Source organism: Diabrotica virgifera, chromosome 7 (genome assembly GCF_917563875.1).
Source record: "Diabrotica virgifera virgifera chromosome 7, PGI_DIABVI_V3a".
Taxonomy (NCBI): Eukaryota; Metazoa; Arthropoda; class Insecta; order Coleoptera; family Chrysomelidae; genus Diabrotica; species Diabrotica virgifera.
In genome coordinates this window covers 147,965,237-147,985,619 of record NC_065449.1, presented here as the reverse complement: position 1 = coordinate 147,985,619, position 20,383 = coordinate 147,965,237, and the positions used below count along the sequence as shown (strand labels likewise).

General features: G+C 34.3%; 1 protein-coding gene across 4 annotated transcripts in view; it reads left to right on the top strand.

The window, feature by feature from the left end:
• LOC114335387 (dmX-like protein 2) overlaps positions 1-20,383 on the top strand; it is a 257,436-nt gene that overhangs the window by 88,214 nt on the left and 148,839 nt on the right. For all 4 annotated transcript variants that reach the window (XM_050656400.1, XM_050656403.1, XM_050656401.1 and 1 more), the window contains 3 exons: positions 3,640-4,111; positions 18,118-18,392; positions 18,725-19,048. In XM_050656400.1, the coding sequence (XP_050512357.1) occupies positions 3,640-4,111; positions 18,118-18,392; positions 18,725-19,048 (1,071 nt within the window). The remainder of the gene's footprint in view (positions 1-3,639; positions 4,112-18,117; positions 18,393-18,724; positions 19,049-20,383) is intronic.

Here is a 20,383-nt window from a genome sequence, read left to right as displayed (position 1 = left end):
AAAAAAATCAATTTGGAGCTCAATATTCCAAAAAAAAGTTTTGGAGTTCTGAACTCGATACTTAATATCTGTACGGTTTCACTTGATTTTTCCAAAAGTACTGAATGGAAATATAACGTATGTGGTATTTTTGAAAAGGTAATCGAACGATCTTTAAAATAAGGTATCACTCAACCCCCCTTTCAATTAAAGATTTTGGGGGTTGTGTCTGCCCCCGCTAGAGGGTTAATGTAATTTAGTTAAAAAATGGTGTACAAAATGTCCCCCTCACAAATAAATTTGACGTGTTTTTGTATATTTTTATATTTTATATAGGTACTAAATTATAGGGGGTGGCAACTTTTCAAATTGACACCCTATATGACCCGAAAATTAATCGAAGAATATAAAAAATTGGACATGGAGGTAAATACGAAAGGAATATGGTGGAAAACGTATACGATGTAAACTAGAAGTCAAACAATCAGGAGTGCACGTCATATATTTAATGACATCATAACCCACCGGTACAAACTTGACGGCAAACAAATTTAACAAAATTTTCCTCATATGTTAGTTTTTTTACTACCGTCAAGTTTAACGGGAATGCGCTGTTGCCAAATAAAAAACATATACTTACCGGCTATACTGTTTCTCTTTGTCTTTAAGAGTGTGAAACAAAGATAATTATCTGTACTATAAGTGTCAAACTGGCATTGTCTTACAGAAGGTTATGTAAAATTTTCGTTTTGTTATTTTTTTTCTTCTTCTTTTATGGCCTTTGGGAGCTGTGCCCATTTAGCCAACAACATTTCTTAAAATTAACACCTAACTAAACCTACCATACAACAAAACTATTACGATATCATGGATAGGGACGGGAAAGTTAAGTTGGTTAAAAAATAAAGTGTCGTTAAAATATAAACTAAATAAATAAAATATAATTTGAAAACAATAATTTGACATTATATTTAACCTACAATATTATGATAGACGTCAGTTACCATTTCCATTTACAATCTCCCCAAATATGATAAAGACGTCATATAGACACGTCACTAATTCTAGACAATGAAAGGCTCGCTGTAATAGGGCTTTTCATCGATTGTCATTTGTTTCGAGCTTCTGTCATGTGTCACATAATATTAATATATCTACGTCATACGTCTTTGGTTTGTATCATTGGTATATATATATATATATATATATATATATATATATATATATATATATATATATATATATATATATGTAAAATATTATACGGGAAATAAATATTCTACCTTCGTCTGTGCTGCCATCTTGGGAACGTTTTCGCTGTCTACAGCTCATCAGCCAAGCTCTCAGAACAGACGAAGATGTAGAATATTTCCTCCGTATACCCGAGGCCGTAAGACAGCCATGCAGTCCTTATGGGACTAGCGCAATCTGAGTTAGTTAGAAGCAACCTACCTTGCTCGTTTCGGTACGAAACCGATCTGTGCCTCTACTTTGAGGCCACGAGATGTCACCTGGTATTTATTGAAAAATACCTACGGCGTCAAACAAGCAGGAAATAATCGCAACTTTCTACTTTTTAAAAAGTATGAAAATAATATGTAAAATATTATACGGGAAATAAATATTCTACCTTCGTCTGTGCTGCCATCTTGGGCTGATGAGCTGTAGACAGCGAAAACGTTCCCAAGATGGCAGCACAGACGAAGGTAGAATATTTATTTCCCGTATAATATTTTACATATTATTTTCATACTTTTTAAAAAGTAGAAAGTTGCGATTATTTCCTGCTTGTTTGACGCCGTAGGTATTTTTCAATAAATACCAGGTGACATCTCGTGGCCTCAAAGTAGAGGCACAGATCGGTTTCGTACCGAAACGAGCAAGGTAGGTTGCTTCTAACTAACTCATATATATATATATATATATATATATATATATATATATATATATATATATATATATATATATATATATATACCAATAACGTACGACGTAGATATATTAATATTATGTGACACATGACACAAGCTCGAAACAAATGACTGTGAATTAAAAACCCTATAGGAATTGCATGTCAAAAAATCTGATTATTCCCTATATATTTTTTCAAATTTAGAATATGGCAACAACGGGAAATTACGTGCATTCCTTATTGTTTGACGTTTCCTTTAACCTTCCGATGACCAACCTTTTTTTGTTACACGGATGACCAAGGGGGGGAAAATGACCCCAGGTCAAAAATGACAATTAACAAAAAATGAAGTTTTTTTTAAATTTTTTTTTTATGGCATGGACTTTATGTCATTCAGCCAGTCACAACATGAGTATTAGTGTCATGTGTAGTGTGTATGTTGAGTAAGTGTCTTGTTATTTTGCAAAGTCGACGTCATTACGTAAAACTACTTGGAATTACACATAATAGACGGTATTTTACTAAACATCAACTTCAGAATATATTTTTTATTCGTAAAATATAGGGATTTTTTTTTATTTCAAAATATGAGGATATCTAGAATGATATTGAAAGTCAAATAAAAAAATAATGAGTTAAAAATTGAAAATACTTTTGAATTTATTAAAGAAAAACATACGCTGGGGTCACAATTTCCCCCGCTTGGTCATCCGAAGGTTAACCAAACCTACAAATATTTAGGCATGCAATTGATAGATGATTGGATCCTGGATGAAGCAATAGGGCTTTTCATCGATTGTCATTTGTTTCGAGCGTCTGTCATATGTTGTATAATCTGTGTATAATATTAATATACACGGATTATACGACATATGACAGAAGCCCGAAACAAATGACTGTGCATGAAAAGCCCTATAGAAAAGAAAATTATGCAAGGAAGAAAAGGCTAAAAATGATAAACGTGGTTCTGTGAGGAAAAATACCTCCAAAGAAAACAAAATAAGAATGTACCAGACCATTATACATATATAAAGTGTTGTTACACATGGTTCCGAAGTCTGGCCACTAAAAATCAAAACAGAAAAATCATTTTTAACCGTAGAAATAGGCTTCTGGAGGAGGTCAGCTAAAAGAACACGTCGAGGAAGAGGTACCAATAAAGAAAAGATAAATACGTGGTCAAATGAAATCACAATAAGGTTTATTAATGCAGTACATCCAGAGTTGTGGAACTTGGCATACTTCTGGAACTATGAGACAAATGGAAGAGTAGTGCACCCTGAATAAATACATCAAACTAAAACTTTTAGTATATATAAATAACAATTGCTAATCTTGTTGAGATTGATATTGCGTTTCTCATGATTGATCTTTCTTCTCTATTCTTGACCCTATCATATTTATTAATAGTTCGAAATCACTTTTTGACATTCTTGTAAAATTTTTAAACAAATAATTGCCTAGCATTATTTCCATAGTTAAATTAATTACTCATTGTTTCGCGTTTACTTAGAGAAGCCGTATCCACATTTTCCATTTTTCTTTTTTGTGTATCGTCTTAACACGATTAAGGACGCAGCAACTGTCAAGAGAATATTCTCTTGAGAATATTCTCTTCTTACATCACTACAAATGCAATTGTTTTATTTACAGTAACAGTGGATATTTTTTAGACTTTAATTCTATCATCACAAAACATATTCTGTAACATTTTACAATATAAATATTTATAGAATTTAATTTTGTAGGGTTTCTGCAGCGAACTAATTCTATGGAAAGTCGATGCAGTAGGCCCTTTATCTAAATCTGGTGGAATATGTGAACTGGCGAGAATCAGCTCACCGGAACCGTCAGCTTTCAGCAACGTAGCATGGATACCAACACTGCTTCCCTCCACTACACTAGGCAATCTTTCGAATTCTCCTAGCGCGTGCTTTGTAGCTTCAGACGGCCAATGTCTCAGAGTCTATCAAGCAGTTATTGATGCTAGGACCCTATTAGCAGATTTATCTTTCAAAGAAAACAGAAAGTACGATGAAAGCGATGGTTTGTCAGATTTGTCATCATTTAATCAAGAGAGTCTTCTAGAAAATATTAATATTGTATCTCAACAGAGTACATCTAGACCTGGATGTATTATACAATTGGAAACTGTATCAGAAGCAATAAAATGGCAAAACACTACGTTCCTTCATGTCTATCAAGAACAGCTTATCACTGGTGAGTATTTAAAAATATGTTTTTAATTTATGTGCCAATTGCGTACTCATTCAGCACAACTAATTATTTTTAAAAATGCGTTACTTCGTACAGTAGGTATGCTTCGAATTAAGGAAAACAGTAAAAAAAAATCTTATTCTTCTTCTTCCTGCTTCCTTAATAGGCTCGCGTCTGTTCCATCTTCGGATGCCTCCTCATAAGATTGTCATCCAGGTTGTCACTCCATATCTTCCTTGGCCTTCCTATACTCTTTCGGTCGTTTGGTGATCTATCTCGTGCTATCTTTACCTACTCTTTCTTCTCCCATTCTGCTTATATTGATATACCATTCTTTATTTCTTTCTTTTTTTTTGAGTAAAGTAAAAATTTATTTTTATTCTTTCAGTGAGTCTCTAGGTGTACTCTCATTTTTATTTACATTGTCAATGTTGTCCGCATTGTGTCAATTTCCTAAGTCTCCCTCCACCCTTTTACATTTTTAGGAAGGTTGATGTTATCTTGTCCTATTTATCTATGTAACTGTCAGTATAAATATTTTGCAGTAATTATATATAACACCGGTTTATAGCGTCCTGCGCCTTCCGGTTCCTATTCTCCAGCCGCGTCGATCTGTCCAATCTCCTGGTCGGAGATCTCTCTCAGACATGGCTTCTGGGATTCCACTTATCCAGGTTGTTTTCGGTCTGCCCCTTTTTCCTTCTTTCCGGGGGTTGCCATTCCATTATTAGCTTTGGAAGTCGATGTTCCTCTATTCTTTGTACATGGCCATACCAACAAAGTTGTTTTTGTTGGACTTCTTCAATTATGTTTGTTTTTCTATTCATAATATCACGCACCCGTTCATTCGTTATGTGAGAGTCTGGAAATGCAGGCCGATCTTCGCCAGAAGTTTATTTCCAGTGCGAGCAACTTCTGTTCTGTTCGCTTATTCAGTTGCCAGGTTTCACATCCATACAGTACCACGCTTTTAAAGATGCTATTATAAAGCTGTGTTTTCTTTTCTTTTGATATAGTTTTTGACGAAAGTAGTGAGTTCAAAGCTCCTATTACCTTCTTTTCTTACATAATTCTTTCCTCTATTTCGAATTATGTCCTTCCACTTTGTTGGATTCTCGTTCCAAGGGATACATAATCAGAGCTTGGCTCGATAACCATATCATCCTCTAGTTGTAACTCACTTTTCTGTCCTCCTATACACATATATTTGGTTTTCTTTATATTAACGTATAGTATTGTATATTAACTGTATATTAACGTATAGTATAACGTATAGTATAGTAACGTATTTTTTGTATTCTCGAAACAGCCGGTTTGTCATAAATATTAGATCATCTTTATCCTGGGCAATCACCACGTGATCGTCAGCAAAATGCAGTGTGTATAGTGTTGAGTCGTCGTTTAGCTGTATCCCCATTCCAGAACACGATTTCCGCCACTTATTCAAGACCTCATTTATATAGATTTTAAACAGTGTTGGCGATAAGCTGCATCCCTGTCGTAGTCCCTTATTCACCATGAAGCTATTGGATAATCTGCTGTTGATTTTTATGTTTGCTTGGATATTGTTATAGAATTGTTGCACTGCTTTTATTAAAGTTATATTAATAGGGGATTTTTCCAGGACTTGCCATAATTTACAAAGTGGTACGGTATCATATGCCTTAGTTAGATCGACGAATAGTAGATGTATTTCTCTGTCTCTGGCTACTTTTTTTTCGTTGAGTTGGTTGATCGTGAAGATGTGGTCGATACAGGATCTTCCTGCTCGGAATCCCGCTTGTTGTTCGATCTCTAAAGGTGCATATTCATTTTCTTTTAGAGTTTTTAGAGTTTTCCCATACAATCTGCTAAAGGTGCTGGTTACAGTAATACAGCGATAGTTCTGGCAGTCTTCCTTGTTACCCTTTTTGTGTATTGGGGTTATCCATCCTGTTTTCCAATTTTCTGGTATGTTTTCTCCATTTGTGTAGTTGTTTAACCGTTTAAATTTATTCATTGACCACAAACACAGGATCATTACAGGAATAGTTAAACGTAGATGTGATCTAGCCAAAGTTGCCACAGAAAAAATTACCAGAATATGGAAGGGTTATCAAATTTCATGAACGTTAAAGATGAGGTTGATCAACTGCTTAATATTCCCAATGTTGACATACGGATGTGAATCTTGGACCCTGAGGCAATCGGAAAGAAGAAAGATAGACGCCACTGAAATGTTCTGTTGGAGACAAATGTTACAAATTCCTTGGACCTACCGTAGGATAAATAATTCAATTTTAAGAAAGCTAAAAGTTAGCCAACGACTCTCCAGTAAAGTCCATCACCAACAATTGAAATACTTTGGACATGTTATGAGAGCAAACACCGAATACATGGAAATACCCGTTTTATAAGGAAATGTGGAAGGTCGAAGATCACGATGAAGATCCCCAACAAGATGGATTGATCAAAGGACCCCGCACAAACCTTATGGAAAATAGGTCCCAGTGGATTTCGTTCATACTTTGGGAAGATACTCTTTGAAGCATCCTACGGCACAATGTGATCACGTATTCGTGTTCAGCAACCCCAAAAACCTATAATTAATCCGTTTGCATCAGTGTAGTACCAAATATCCTCGAAACTCCAGGAGCCCCTTTCATTGACCTTGGAAACCAGGTGCTCCGGGAGTCGGTTCTGGTGGCATATTCGTGTTTAGCGACCTTAAAAAACCCTCCAGTAATTCATTTGCATCAATTTAATGCCGAAAACCATCGGAACTCTAGAAGATGACGTCCCTTGCAGTGGCCCTGATCACCACGTCATCCGGAGGGCAATTCTGATGGCATATTCGTGTTTTGCGATCGTAAAAACCCATGAGTAATCTGTTTATATCAATTTAATGCTGAAAACCCTCGAAATTCTAGAAGATGACGTCCGTTGAAGGTCAAGATCAAAGTAAAGGTCGCCATTGGATAGCCAGGAAAAAATCCTAGACTACTAGTAGTTTTCCTTGATCCAAACTTCTACATGTTGCCAAATAACCAGTAACTCATGGAATTGGAATACCCCGTAAATCTTATAATTTTCCGAGTTTGGACCTCTATATCTTGAAAATCCTTCATACGATTGAGTTATACCCATGAGAACTTTTTATCAGGATGCTTCAAAGAGTATTTTCCCAAAGTATGAACGAAATCCACTGGGACCTATTTTCCATAAGGTTTGAGCGGCGTCCTTTTAGGAATATGCAAAATACCTATACATGAGTTTAAAAGAAATGACCAGAGACAGAGGTCTTTGGAGACTGACAATACACGACATCACGGCGACCACTACACTCACTCCGGGGGTCTGGATTGAAGAGAGAGAAACCGTTTAAAACTTTAAGATGATTTTGATTCATAATTTGACTACATATGTAAACAAATTAACTTTACGTTTTTCATAAGGAAAAGAACAAATACAACAACATATCACAGTTTCAGAAACAAAAAATTGGAAAAGCAAAGCGCAAATCGATCAGAATGGAACACAATTTTTGAACAGGCCAAGGCCAAAAAGTGATGTCAAACCAATGATGATGATGACAATTTTATTATTTGTTATTAAGAACCAACAGTAGCGATCAACATGTAGCAACAAAATATAACTTCGGGAGAAGTTTATGTCAATTATAGCGAGCATGTCATTGGCTAGAGTTGGTGACGAGTTTTATGACGTCATTATTACATTTGGCGAGATTGGAAAATCCCCAATCTCACCAATGGTAACTGATGTCTGTCATAAATTCATAATATTGGAGGTTCAATATATCAAATTATTGTCTTCAAATTACGAGGGCTATCACTGAAGGTGGATTGCGTCAATTTTGCACTAAATTCAAAAGTGGCCAAACCAATGTGCACAATGAAGAACGAAGTGGACGACCAAGCATTGTGACTGATGAACTTGTCTCTTCTTTTTAAGAGGGAGGTGTTTCCTCATCCGCCGTATAATCCGGATCTTGCACCTAGCGACTAGCACCTGTTTCGAGCAATGAAGACCTGGCTTGCGACGCAGTGCTGTGATGACGATGCGGAGCTACGGACCGGCGTTGAACACCTGGTTGAAGTCTCAGGCAGCAGAATTTTATGACAATGGTATTTCAAAGCTAGTTGCTATGATAAGTGCCTGAATTTGTTAGGACATTATGTAGAAAAATAGTATTTGAGTGTCTCGTTCAAATGTATATGTTACAGTTCAAGTTGATTCTCAGTTAGAGTTGACTCCAACTAGTTGGAGTCAACTCCAACTGAAACGAGCAGTAAAAGTTGATTTTAAAAATTTAAATCAACTTTTACTAGTTTGAGTTGACTCTTCCTGGATCGATTCAGTAAATGTTGATTATACGAGAATCTAAAGTGCATTTTTGATGAGTATGCGTTTCTTTGTTTTGACCGTTTGAACTACTTATTCGTATAGTCTGTAACGTCGCCCCCGTTAGGTAAATTATTCTGATTCGATTTTTTGCACAAACTTACTCAAAGAAATACATCCGTATAACAAATACACAGTGTCAGGCGGTACCGCGGTCGAAAAATTGTTTAACCAATTTCAGTAAAGTCAGTCAGTAAAGTGACTCTTTATCGAACGAGTCTGATATTACGAGCAGAGGAACAGACGCGTTCGATAAAGAGTATTGAGGTGGTGCGTACAAAATTGTTGAGGACATTTTTTTAATTTTAGACGAAATAAAAAATTCGTATGACAGTAATGACAGTAATGACAGATGACTTTTGCATGATGGCCGGTATTGATGTTTAATCGATAGTTATCAATATTGTATACCTATCTAATTACTAAATTTGTAAAGTTTTGATTTATTTTGTATGAATATAATTGCGAAACACTACAGAATTTTACTTTTTGACATAAATTTTATTAATAATAAGATAAATTTTGTACAATATTTTTAATAATTAAAGTAAATAAATTTTAATTTCACTCAAATAAATAATCGATTGCTGCCATTGACCACTTACATTCAGTCTCGGTTAATTTGATTAATTATCGCGGCAGGTAAAGTAACATTCTTCTTTCAATACAACAAAGTGTTACTTTACTGCCGAAAATGAGGGCAAATGAGTACAATAATGAATGATTTTAGTGACGTTTGGCGATAAACAATGATTTTAAACAAATTCGCAAAAATACACACACCGGCAAAATTAGCCGAACACCTTAAAAATGGGACATGTTTGATGTCTCGAGTTTCCTAAACCACTGATCCGATTTGAGTGATTCTTTTAGTATGTTATAGCCTTATTATTTAAGAATATCGTTGTAATAATGTTGTTGCTAGACAGGTAAATATCATTTTATACCGGGTGTACAAATCATGCTGTGTTTTTTTCTTAAAGTTTGGAACACCCTGTGGAATATTCTAGCACATGTAAAATATTAAAATTAATACTCGATTGTAGATTTAGGCTTTCTTAACATTTTTCTTGTTGATTCATTTACTTATGTGAGATAATAAAAAAGTTATGTGCGTTAACAACTATCCATGTTTTTCATCAATAAATCCTCATAGTAGAGGAGGAAAGTATACTAAATTTGCAGTTACTCGAGCTTTATGGGAACCTATTGGATTGTGAGGGGAGTGGCAACGTTGGTTTGCCTAGATAAATAAGTTCGAAAATCACTGTGAACAAATCGCGAAAATTCTTAAAACGGAAGTGAAAATAAAATGTAAAGACCATACCAAGTCGTATCTAAAGACAACAGCGAAGTGTACATCAAAATTTCGGAGTGAAACAAACATTTTTAAGTGAATAAAACCTGCAGAGTAAGTGCAAGTCAAAAAACAAGGTTAGCTATAAATAAACAAAACAATTAATTATTTAATTCCATAAGAAGGTAATCGCTGAACAATTTTTGGCGGTGTTGCCAAATCTGAAAAAGCACGGAGAAATAGGGAAGGAAGAAATAAATACCTTTTTAAATAGGCCAGTATAAGAAGGGTAAAAATCTCCACGAAGTCGATTCGGTTTTTTTTTGCACTTACCGCAGACAGCCAAATTATTTGTGTAGAAATATACTTTAGTATCTAATTGACTACGATTGAATACCCAGAGTCGGTTCTAGGAGGATACGAAAAAATAAAAGAAAAAGAGAGAACGAAGCAAGTCAAGCCAGCTCCCGTACGGGCTGAGGGCTGAATTGCAGTAGGTTTTCGGCGGTAACCGTGCGGGAGACGCAAACTTTGTGGAAATTCTCCCTAAACCCACAGTCAAATAGTAACAACATGGAAGAATTCATAAAGGATTTGCGAGAAAAATTGGACAGAATGGAAGCAAGGGATACGAGAATAGAGCAAAAATTGGATGGAATCCAAAAAGAGCTTAAAGAATTAAGAAATCAAAACCAGGAGCTCAAAAAAGAAAATATGCTACTAAAGCAAGAAATAAACCAACAGAGAAATAGAATGGAGAAAATCGAGAGAGAGATGAAGAGAAAAAACTTAATTATATACGGTCTTGAAGAAACAGAAAATGAAGATACCCAAATGTTGTCAAACAAAGTGCAGGAAGTCATGAACAAAATGGAAGTACATTGCAGAACAGACCAAGAGACAACAGAAATTAGAAGATTAGGCGGTAAAACTAACAACTCGGAAAGACCGGTCCTTGTTGAGCCAACAAGTGGAAGTAAAAAAATGGAAATCCTAAAGGCAAGCGGGAAATTAAAAGGAACAAAATGGTTCGTGAATGAGGATTACCCAAAAACCATCTTGGAACAAAGAAAAATACTTTTAAAGCACATGAAAGAAGCAAGAACAAAAGGATATAATGCGAAGATTAAATATGACAAGCTAATAATAAACGGAGATGAATACGGAATAGAAGAAGTCAAAACATGGCCAACGGATGAACAAAGAAAGGAAAATATTGCAGAAACTCCCATAGATAAAACTAGAGCCAGAACAATGAGTGATAGATCTCCACACAGCGAAAATGACCAAAGAGAAAAAATGATGAAAGTAACCCATCCAGCAAAAAACTAAGATTAAAACCAGAACAACAAACGGAAACAACATCGCGCGAAATGGATATGAGTATGGTTTTGCAAACAGACAAGGTGGGGAGAAATAGGGTAAATAGCAAGAAAAAAAGAAATAGAAACAACTTGGAAATCAATAGAAGGAGAAATTGATACAAGGGAAAACATATTTATAGGTTGTTGGAATGTACGAACAATGGCGGAAATAAGTAAAGCACATCAGATAGCAACAGAAATGGGTAGATACAACATAAGCATACTAGGGATCAGTGAAACTAGATGGAATGGGTCAGGACGAATCCAATTACAGTGTGGAACTACTGTCATCTATTCTGGCAAAGATATAAACTCAGACAAAGAAAAAGGGGTGGCATTAATGTTAAATAAAGCATCGGCCCAAGCATTAATGGAGTGGGAGAATGTCTCTGAGAGAATTATATGGGGAAGATTTCAAAGCAAATTTAGAAACTTAATAATAATTAATGTGTATGCTCCAACAAATCAACAAGAAGATGAAACAAAGGAAGAGTTCTACGACCAGATGTATATGTTGCTAGCAAAAATACAAAAAACATATAAACGGGATATAAAAATCGTTTTGGGGGATTGGAATGCCAAAGTAGGATCTAATAATAATGGAAAGGAACATGTAATGGGGATTCATGGCATGGGAGAAAGGAATGACAATGGCACGAGATTAATAGAACTTTGCTCGATAAACGATATGATGATTGGGGGAACATTATTCCGACATAAAAATATCCATAAAACAACATGGACGTCACCAGGAGGAAAATTTAAAAACCAAATTGACCACATTCTCATTGAAAAGAAGTGGAAAAATTCCTTACAAGATGTGAGAACAATGAGAGGAGCCGACTGTGCATCAGACCACGAATTAGTGAGAGCAAAAATAAAAATTAGCCTCAAGGCAAATTATAAATCAAACAAAAAACATAGAAAATTCAATACAAATAAATTAAGAGACTCTAGCATAACAAACAAATACCAACAAACGTTGGAGAGGCATGTGGGGAACTTGGAACAAGTAGGAAAATCTAACATTGAAGGTATATGGGAAATATATAAAAACGCGTACATGGAAGCGGGGAAAGAGATATTAGGGTGCAAGGAGAAAGCTGATCGACCATGGATAACGCTGGACACTAAAACAAAAATCAAGGAAAGAAGAGCAATCAAAACTGAATTGATCAAAACAACAAACCCGATAAAACAAAAAGAAATGCAGGAAAAATACACAGAAAAAAATAAAGAAGTTAAAAAACAAGCCAGAACAGATAAAAGGCTGTATATGGAACAAATGGCAGAAAAAGCAGAGGAAGCAGCGATAATGCATGACACAAGGACACTTTACGCAATAACCAAAGAAATTAAAGGGGGCAAGAGCCAGCAAAGAACGAAACTAATGGGGAAAGAAGGAGAAATACTCACAAGTCAAAAAGAAATTGCCCAAAGATGGACACAATTCTTCGCAGAACTCTATGAAGAAGGAATTGAATCACAAATAGAGATGGAAGAAACTGAGAGAAACGAAACATTAATCTTAAGAAACGACGAATTTACGAAGGACGAAATAAGGTATGCTATAAACCTTTTAAAAAACGACAAATCGGCTGGTGTTGATGGAATTCCCGCAGAACTGATAAAATCACACTTAAACTTCTCAGTGGATATGTACTACTTAATATTTAAAAAAATTTGGATCGAGGAAAAGATACCAAAAGATTGGGGTGAAGGAGTTATAATAAAGCTACCAAAGAAAGGAAATCTCACACTATGCGAAAACTGGAGACCAATCACTCTTCTCACTGTAGCTACCAAAATAATGGCCAGAATAATATTGGAGAGAATTAAAGATCCCATAAATGAAAAATTAAGAATTAACCAAATAGGATTCAGACCGAACAGTTCCTGTATTGACCATATAAATACCCTAAGAATCATCCTGGAACAATCAGCAGAAATGAATCAGGAAGTTTATATCAACTTTGTAGACTTCGAAAAAGCGTTTGATTCAATAGATCGTAATATGATGTGGAGGATATTAAAACTCTATGGAATACCAGACAAATATATAAGAGTAATAAGGCTTTTCTATGACGAATGTTTTGCCAGAGTTGAACATGAAGGGGAACTATCCCAACAAATAAGCATAAAAAAAGGAGTAAGACAGGGCTGTGTCTTGTCACCGACATTGTTTATAATAGTCATAGATTGGATAATGAAACAAACTGAAGATAAAAAAACAGGTATACAATGGTCACCATTTACAAAACTAGAGGATCTAGAGTTCGCTGACGACATATGTCTCATAACATCAAACAGACAACACATGCAAAACAAAATCACCAGATTGAACAACATAGCAAAAACAACCGGCTTAAAAATAAATCCGAAAAAAACGAAAATACTATCAAATGGGGAAACGAACGGAAACAATATATATTTGGAAGGGAAACAAATAGAAGAAGTAAAAGATTTCTGTTATTTGGGCAGTCTGCTAAACACAACAGGAGGCACAGAAAAGGACATAACACAAAGAATAAGCTTCGCACAAAACGCTTTCAACTCTTTGCGCAAGATATGGGCCTCGACAAACATCAGCAGAAGAACAAAGTTACGATTATTTGAAACTAATGTAAAGTCTGTCCTGTTATATGGAGCAGAAACATGGAAACACCATAAAAAATTCTTTCAGAAAATACAATCCTTCATTAACAGGTGCCTACGTATTATACTGAGAATATTTTGGCCAAACAAAATTACTAATGACGAATTGTGGAGAATAACAAATGAAGAAAGGATAGAACATACAATAAAAAAACGGAAATGGAAGTGGATAGGACACACCTTAAGAAAACCAGCAACAAATATTGCTAGACAAGCTCTACATTACAATGCTCAAGGCAAAAGAAGAATGGGTAGACCATCTTATACGTGGAAAAGAACAATAGAGAAAGAACTCAAAGAAAATAATTTAACATGGAACGATGCAAAAAAGATAGCAAAAAACAGAAGAGAATGGAGAAAACTAGTAAACAAAATTGGACGGAACTCAACAGATGATGCGTGGGACTAGCAACCTCACCATCATTCCTCATGCTACTTGAAACACCGCAAGGTGCCCTTTGCTCCACTTGGAGATGTATGATATATGATGATGATGATTGGATTGTGAAGAGTATGTGCTAAAATCAGAAAAAGGTTAAGTTAAATTTTCCATAAAGTGGGGGACTTTTCATTTTTTAATTTAATTTTCCATTTGGAACAACCATTTTTCTCCGATTATAGCGCTATCTATCCATAATTAGAAAAAATGTGTCGAATAAAAGTTGCTTATTTTTACGTAAAGAATCCAAATCTGCAATAAAAATTGGGGGCTCCTATTTAGGATTTTAAATTAAATCCCCCACCCCACCTTCGTGGAGGTTCGTGACACCCCACGGAGAGGGGAGGGGGGTAAATTAAAAATTTTAAATACGAACCCTGCGATATTTCGCGAAATGAACATCAGATCGTAAAACTGCAAAGTACACCTATTCAATATTTTTCAAAAATCTACCGAATGGCACCAAACACGACCCCGACGGAGGTGGGCTGGGGGGTTACTTTAAAATCTTAAATAGGAGACATCTTTACAAACTGCAAATTTAGCATACTTTCCTCCCCTACTATGAGGATTTATTGATAAAAAACATGGCTAGTTGTTAAAGCACATAAATTTTTTATTTTCCAACATAAGCAAATGAATCAAAAAAGAGAATGTTAAGAAAGCCTAAGTCTACAATCGAGTTTTAATTTTAAAATATTATATATACTAGAATATTCCACAGGGTGTTCCGAACTTTAAGAAAAAACACAGTATGATTGTAACACCCGGTATAAAATGACATGTACCTATCTAGCAACAATATTATTACACCGATAATCTTAACTAATAAGGCTATAACTTACTAAAAGAATCACTCAAATCGGAGGTGGGCTGGGGGGTTACTTTAAAATCTTAAATAGGAGACATCTTTACAAACTGCAAATTTAGCATACTTTCCTCCCCTACCATGAGGATTTATTGATAAAAAACATGGCTAGTTGTTAAAGCACATAACTTTTTTATTTTCCAACATAAGCAAATGAATCAAAAAAGAGCATGTTAAGGGGAAACAGTAGCGATCAACAGGTAGCGAAAACGCGTTCCAAGATTGCGGCTGTAATTTTGAATATTTTTTCGAGATATTTGGCACACGTATTAGTAATTTAATAAAGAATGGCGGTACAGAGCCCAATTTGAAAAATATATTAATATGTGGAAATTACTCTGTAATTAAATACAATATTAAAAAAACGAGCCTGTACCGCCATTAAGAAGAACAAAAAAATACACTTTCTTCCAATAAACTTTTTTATTCGATGCCTAGATTTTGTGTCATTTTGGAACTACTATGGAAATAAAAAATTTTAGTAGTTCCAAAGTGACACAAAATCTAGGCGTCGGATAAAAAAGTTTATTTGAAGAAAGTGTATTTTTTTGTTCTTCTTAATGGTGGTACAGGCTCGTTTTTTTAATATTATATTTAATTACAGAGTAATATCCACATATTAATATATTTTTCAAACTGGGCTCTGTACCGCCATTCTTTATTATATTACGTTTATTATAATACGTTTGCCAAATATCTCGAAAAAATATTCAAAATTACAGCCGCAATCTTGGAACGCGTTTTTACTACCTGTTGATCGCTACTGTTTCCTCTTAAGAAAGACTAAGTCTACAATCGAGTTTTAATTTTAAAATATTATATATACTAGAATATTCCACAAGGTGTTCCGAACTTTAAGAAAAAAAACACAGTATGATTGTAACTCCCGGTATAAAATGACATGTACCTATCTAGCAACAATATTATTACACCGATAATCTTAACTAATAAGGCTATAACTTACTAAAAGAATCACTCAAATCGGACAACAGGTTTAGGAAATTCGAGACATCAAACATGTTTTTAAGGTGTTCGGCTAATTTTGCCGGTGTGTGTAATTTTTTCACTTCGTACAAATTTTTTTTAGATCCTTTGGGCCTTTTTTTCTCTAAAATTGACTGTTGTCGAAATATTAGCGACTTAAAATTTGAAAAACGCCAAAATAACCATTTTTAAGGTTTAATAACTCGGTTAAAGATAATTATTGTGAAAGTCGAGCGAGCGGCCGTGGAGTAACGGCATAATCGCTGGCCTCATACGCCAGTACACGTGGGTTCGAGCCCTGCTAAAGATAAACCATTTTCATTTCCAATAATGACACCAGCCGTCTCACCGTGCCTCGGAGAGCACGTTAAGCCGGAGGTCCCCCTGGGCTAGTGTACATCGACACTAGTTACTTGAAACAGGGTTAAAGATGTAATTGGTGCCGGAACTGTCCGAAAGGCAAAAATGCCATACGATATTATATATTATGACAGTCAGAAACTAAAAAAAATCAAAGATTAATGCTACCTCTATAAGATCCTGAAGAAATTTTTGTCATTATTTCATTAATAAGATATTATTTTTAATTATCAACAATGAGCGCTAACCATGTATTGAGGCGGCCGTCAATGTGAGTGCGAGTGAGGTTCACCATTGGACGGCTGGAATGGTGCATCTCTTTAGCACTCACCATTGACGGCCGCCTAATACGCACTTAGCGTTCATTGTTAATAATTAAAGATAAAGCTTAGTAATAAAATAGTGACAAAAATTTCTGCTGGATCTTGTAGAGGGGGCTATAAACTTTGATTTGGTCACTTTCTGACATTCATAATAATGGATTTTAACCGAGTTATTAAGCCTTGAAAATGGCTATTTTCGCATTTTTCAAATTTTAAATCGCGTATAACTCGACAACAATCAATTTTAGAGAAAAATCACAAAATACCTTTTTCTATGGATTCTATACAATGTGCAACTTCTCTCACTGCTTACATACATTCAAAATGAACAATTTCTCAGGTAGTGAGAAAAATCGGCCATTGCAGTGAGAAATATTATAACTATCTAATATTAAAACAATAATAAATAATCATTTTTCGTTGTGAAGTGAAACAAATTTCGATTTTCGCACAATTTTTGCACGGTTTTAATGGACTTTTTCTTGGACGGTTTCACTTTATTTTTCGTTTGATTTACTTTTCCCATTTTGTTAAACTATTGATAATATTTTTAGAATAAAAAATCCTCCTAAAACTTTATATACTCGCATTAGAATTTGAAATATTTTTACGTAAAATAGAACTTACCTATCTACATATTATAACTAAAACTCACAATTAACAATAATCTTTTTTTCAAGTAGGCCAACAACTTAGTTCTATTACACAAAAATATAATAAATTAACGATAAAACACTACTTTCCTATGAAACAACAATGCCGAATTCTTAAAATTCACTACTGCACTGAACAGATATCGATAAAGATAACAGAACAGATAAGAGAAAATCTGACGCAGGTTTGTCAAAATGACAGTGACAATGTCTCTATGTTGCCAAATTAGTTATTAGTTATAATATGTTCGATTTCTTGTTAGAAATAAAAAATTTTAGTAGGTCCAAAATGACACAAAATCTAAGAATGGGATAAAAAAGTTTATTTGAAGAAAGTGTATTTTTTTGTTCTCCTTAATGGCGGTACAGGCTCCTTTTTAATATTGTATTTAATTACATAGTAATTTCCACATTCTAATATATTTCTCAAATTGGGCTCTGTACCGCCATTTTTTATTATATTACGAATATGTGTGCCAAATATCTCCACAAAATATTCAAAATTACAGCCGCAATCTTGGACCGCGTTTGTTGCTACCTGTTGATCGCTACTGTTTCCTCTTAAATATAGTTTTTACCACTAACTACTGCTTATTATTTTTCTTTCTCTTGTCGTATCTCTTTCTCCCTCTTTAGTCTCATATAAGTAACGTGTATACTTTTAGGTCAAAAAAGTACTCCTATTAACCTATCTGGCAATGACGCTATGGTTGACCTACAGCAAGCATCGGTGTTCAAAGAACCATTCTTTATAGTCCTTTTAGACTGTACCGATCAAAATACCATTATACATATGTGGAAATTAATCATTTCTTCAACTGACACCGAGTACTCACTTACTAGTAGCCAGATGTATGTACCGGATTCTGTGTTGGTTCAAGATGAGAATGATCTATCTAGAAAGAATAGCTTGGAATCATTGCATCTAAAACCCTCGAAGGTAAGATATACTAGATATAAAAAAATATGGTTGGTATAATATAAATACCATTGCACGTCATTATCTACGTCAGAGATCTAAGTTAACATTGGTGCCAAATTACAAAAAAATTCCTGATTCATTTTAAGTCAAATCTATCTCATAATTATTGCAGAAGTGGATTATACAAAAAATAAATTAATGTTTAATGTAAATAAATAAAAACATTAGAAATAGAAAACAAATACTTATAGTAAATAATAATATTGATGCTTCTTCATTGATGGCTTCTGACAATTTTCATGCTTTCGTATTGCTGTAGCGGTTTCAATAAAAATATTTTGTTGATTTAGGTCAGTCCTCATATTAATCTAACAGTAACCAGAGAAATCAAACAAATATTACCTCTGTCAGATGGTGTAGAAATAGTCCATGCTACTCCAGCTGCGGGTCATTTGAGTTCTGCTTCCATTTACCCTGCCTGTTTAGCACCCTACTGTTTTGCCACCGCGTGCACCGATGGAATCATCAGATTTTGGACAGTTTCGACCAATCCGAAACAAGTAAAAGATTTAAGTCATTTGATGTTGGAAGAGGATGGGTTGATAGTTAATACTGGGCAAGTCTGGAGCGAATGGAACATGATTAAGGAATCCGCCATTGAAATAGAGGGACAGGTTAGTATGGTTTAAATCTTAAGAGCGTAGGCGCAAATATTTTACGGCTATCCCTACTTTTTCTTTATTAACACGGCAAATTACGTGTAGTAAAATTCTAAGGTATGGAACCTGCAGGAGATATAAATGCAGTTGTCATTAGTTGACAATGAAATTGTCATCAGCAACACAGAGATGGCTATTTCTTTTAGTTTTTGAATGTTCTTGGATAACCGTCACTTATATAATCGCTTAAATTATTTATTAATTTAATTAGTAGGATTATTTTTTCACTAACTATATATTCAATGAATACAATCATTTATATACTATACAATAAAAACTAATAACCGAGAAAAGAGAAAAAGTGATAAAGTGATTTTAATAATAAATATACTGTTACTATGGATCGCTTAGATAAATTTTGAACATATTTAACAACAAAATACTTGGATTACAGAATATACCCTGGTGTATTCTTTGCTTGGATCTTCCATAATTAATAAACAATAAATAACTTACTTAAGATACTTACAACAAGATACTTCCTTTCATGGAATAAATAACTTTTTAATAATTTCACGTTCTAAATCAATTATTTATCAAATACAATATCCATATTATTTAATAAACAATTCAAAATATTCCTGTCAGAATAAGCCTTGTCAAATATTTAGTAGCCTTGTCAAAACATTTTGTTCGGCTGAGTGCGTTGTATGACAAAGATAGCGAATGTTCGAGTGATTTTAATAATATAGGTACTGTTAGTATGGAACGCTTTGATAAATTTTGAACATCTTTAACAACAAAATACTTAGATCACAGAATATACTCTGGTGTATTCTGTGCTTGGATCTTCCATAATTAATAAACAATAAATAACTTACTTAAGATACTTACAACAAGATACTTCCTTTCATGGAATAAATAACTTTTTATTCATTTTACATCTTAAATCAATTATTTATGAATCCTTGTCAACACATTTTGTTCGACTGAGTGCGTTGTAAGACAAAGATAGCGAATGTTCGATTTGGAAAACATCGTCACGGACATGGTGTTAATTTTTTTTGAATCCTGAAAAAAACTAATAAATATTTTTGAAAAATTTAAACGCAGAATGAAAGACTACATTATTATCGAGGGCCTAAAGTCCCTCAGAATAAACCAAAAGTCTCTTTTGAATGAGTTATGTGAAATTAAAAATCACACTAAATTTTTCCTTCTTTTTCACCCGTGTAACTTGTTAAAATAAACATAGAGGTTTTCAGGGACTTTCGGCCCTCGCTATTAATGTGATCTTTCATATTGCGTTTAATTTTTTCAAAAATACTTATTAGTTTCCTCAGGATTCAA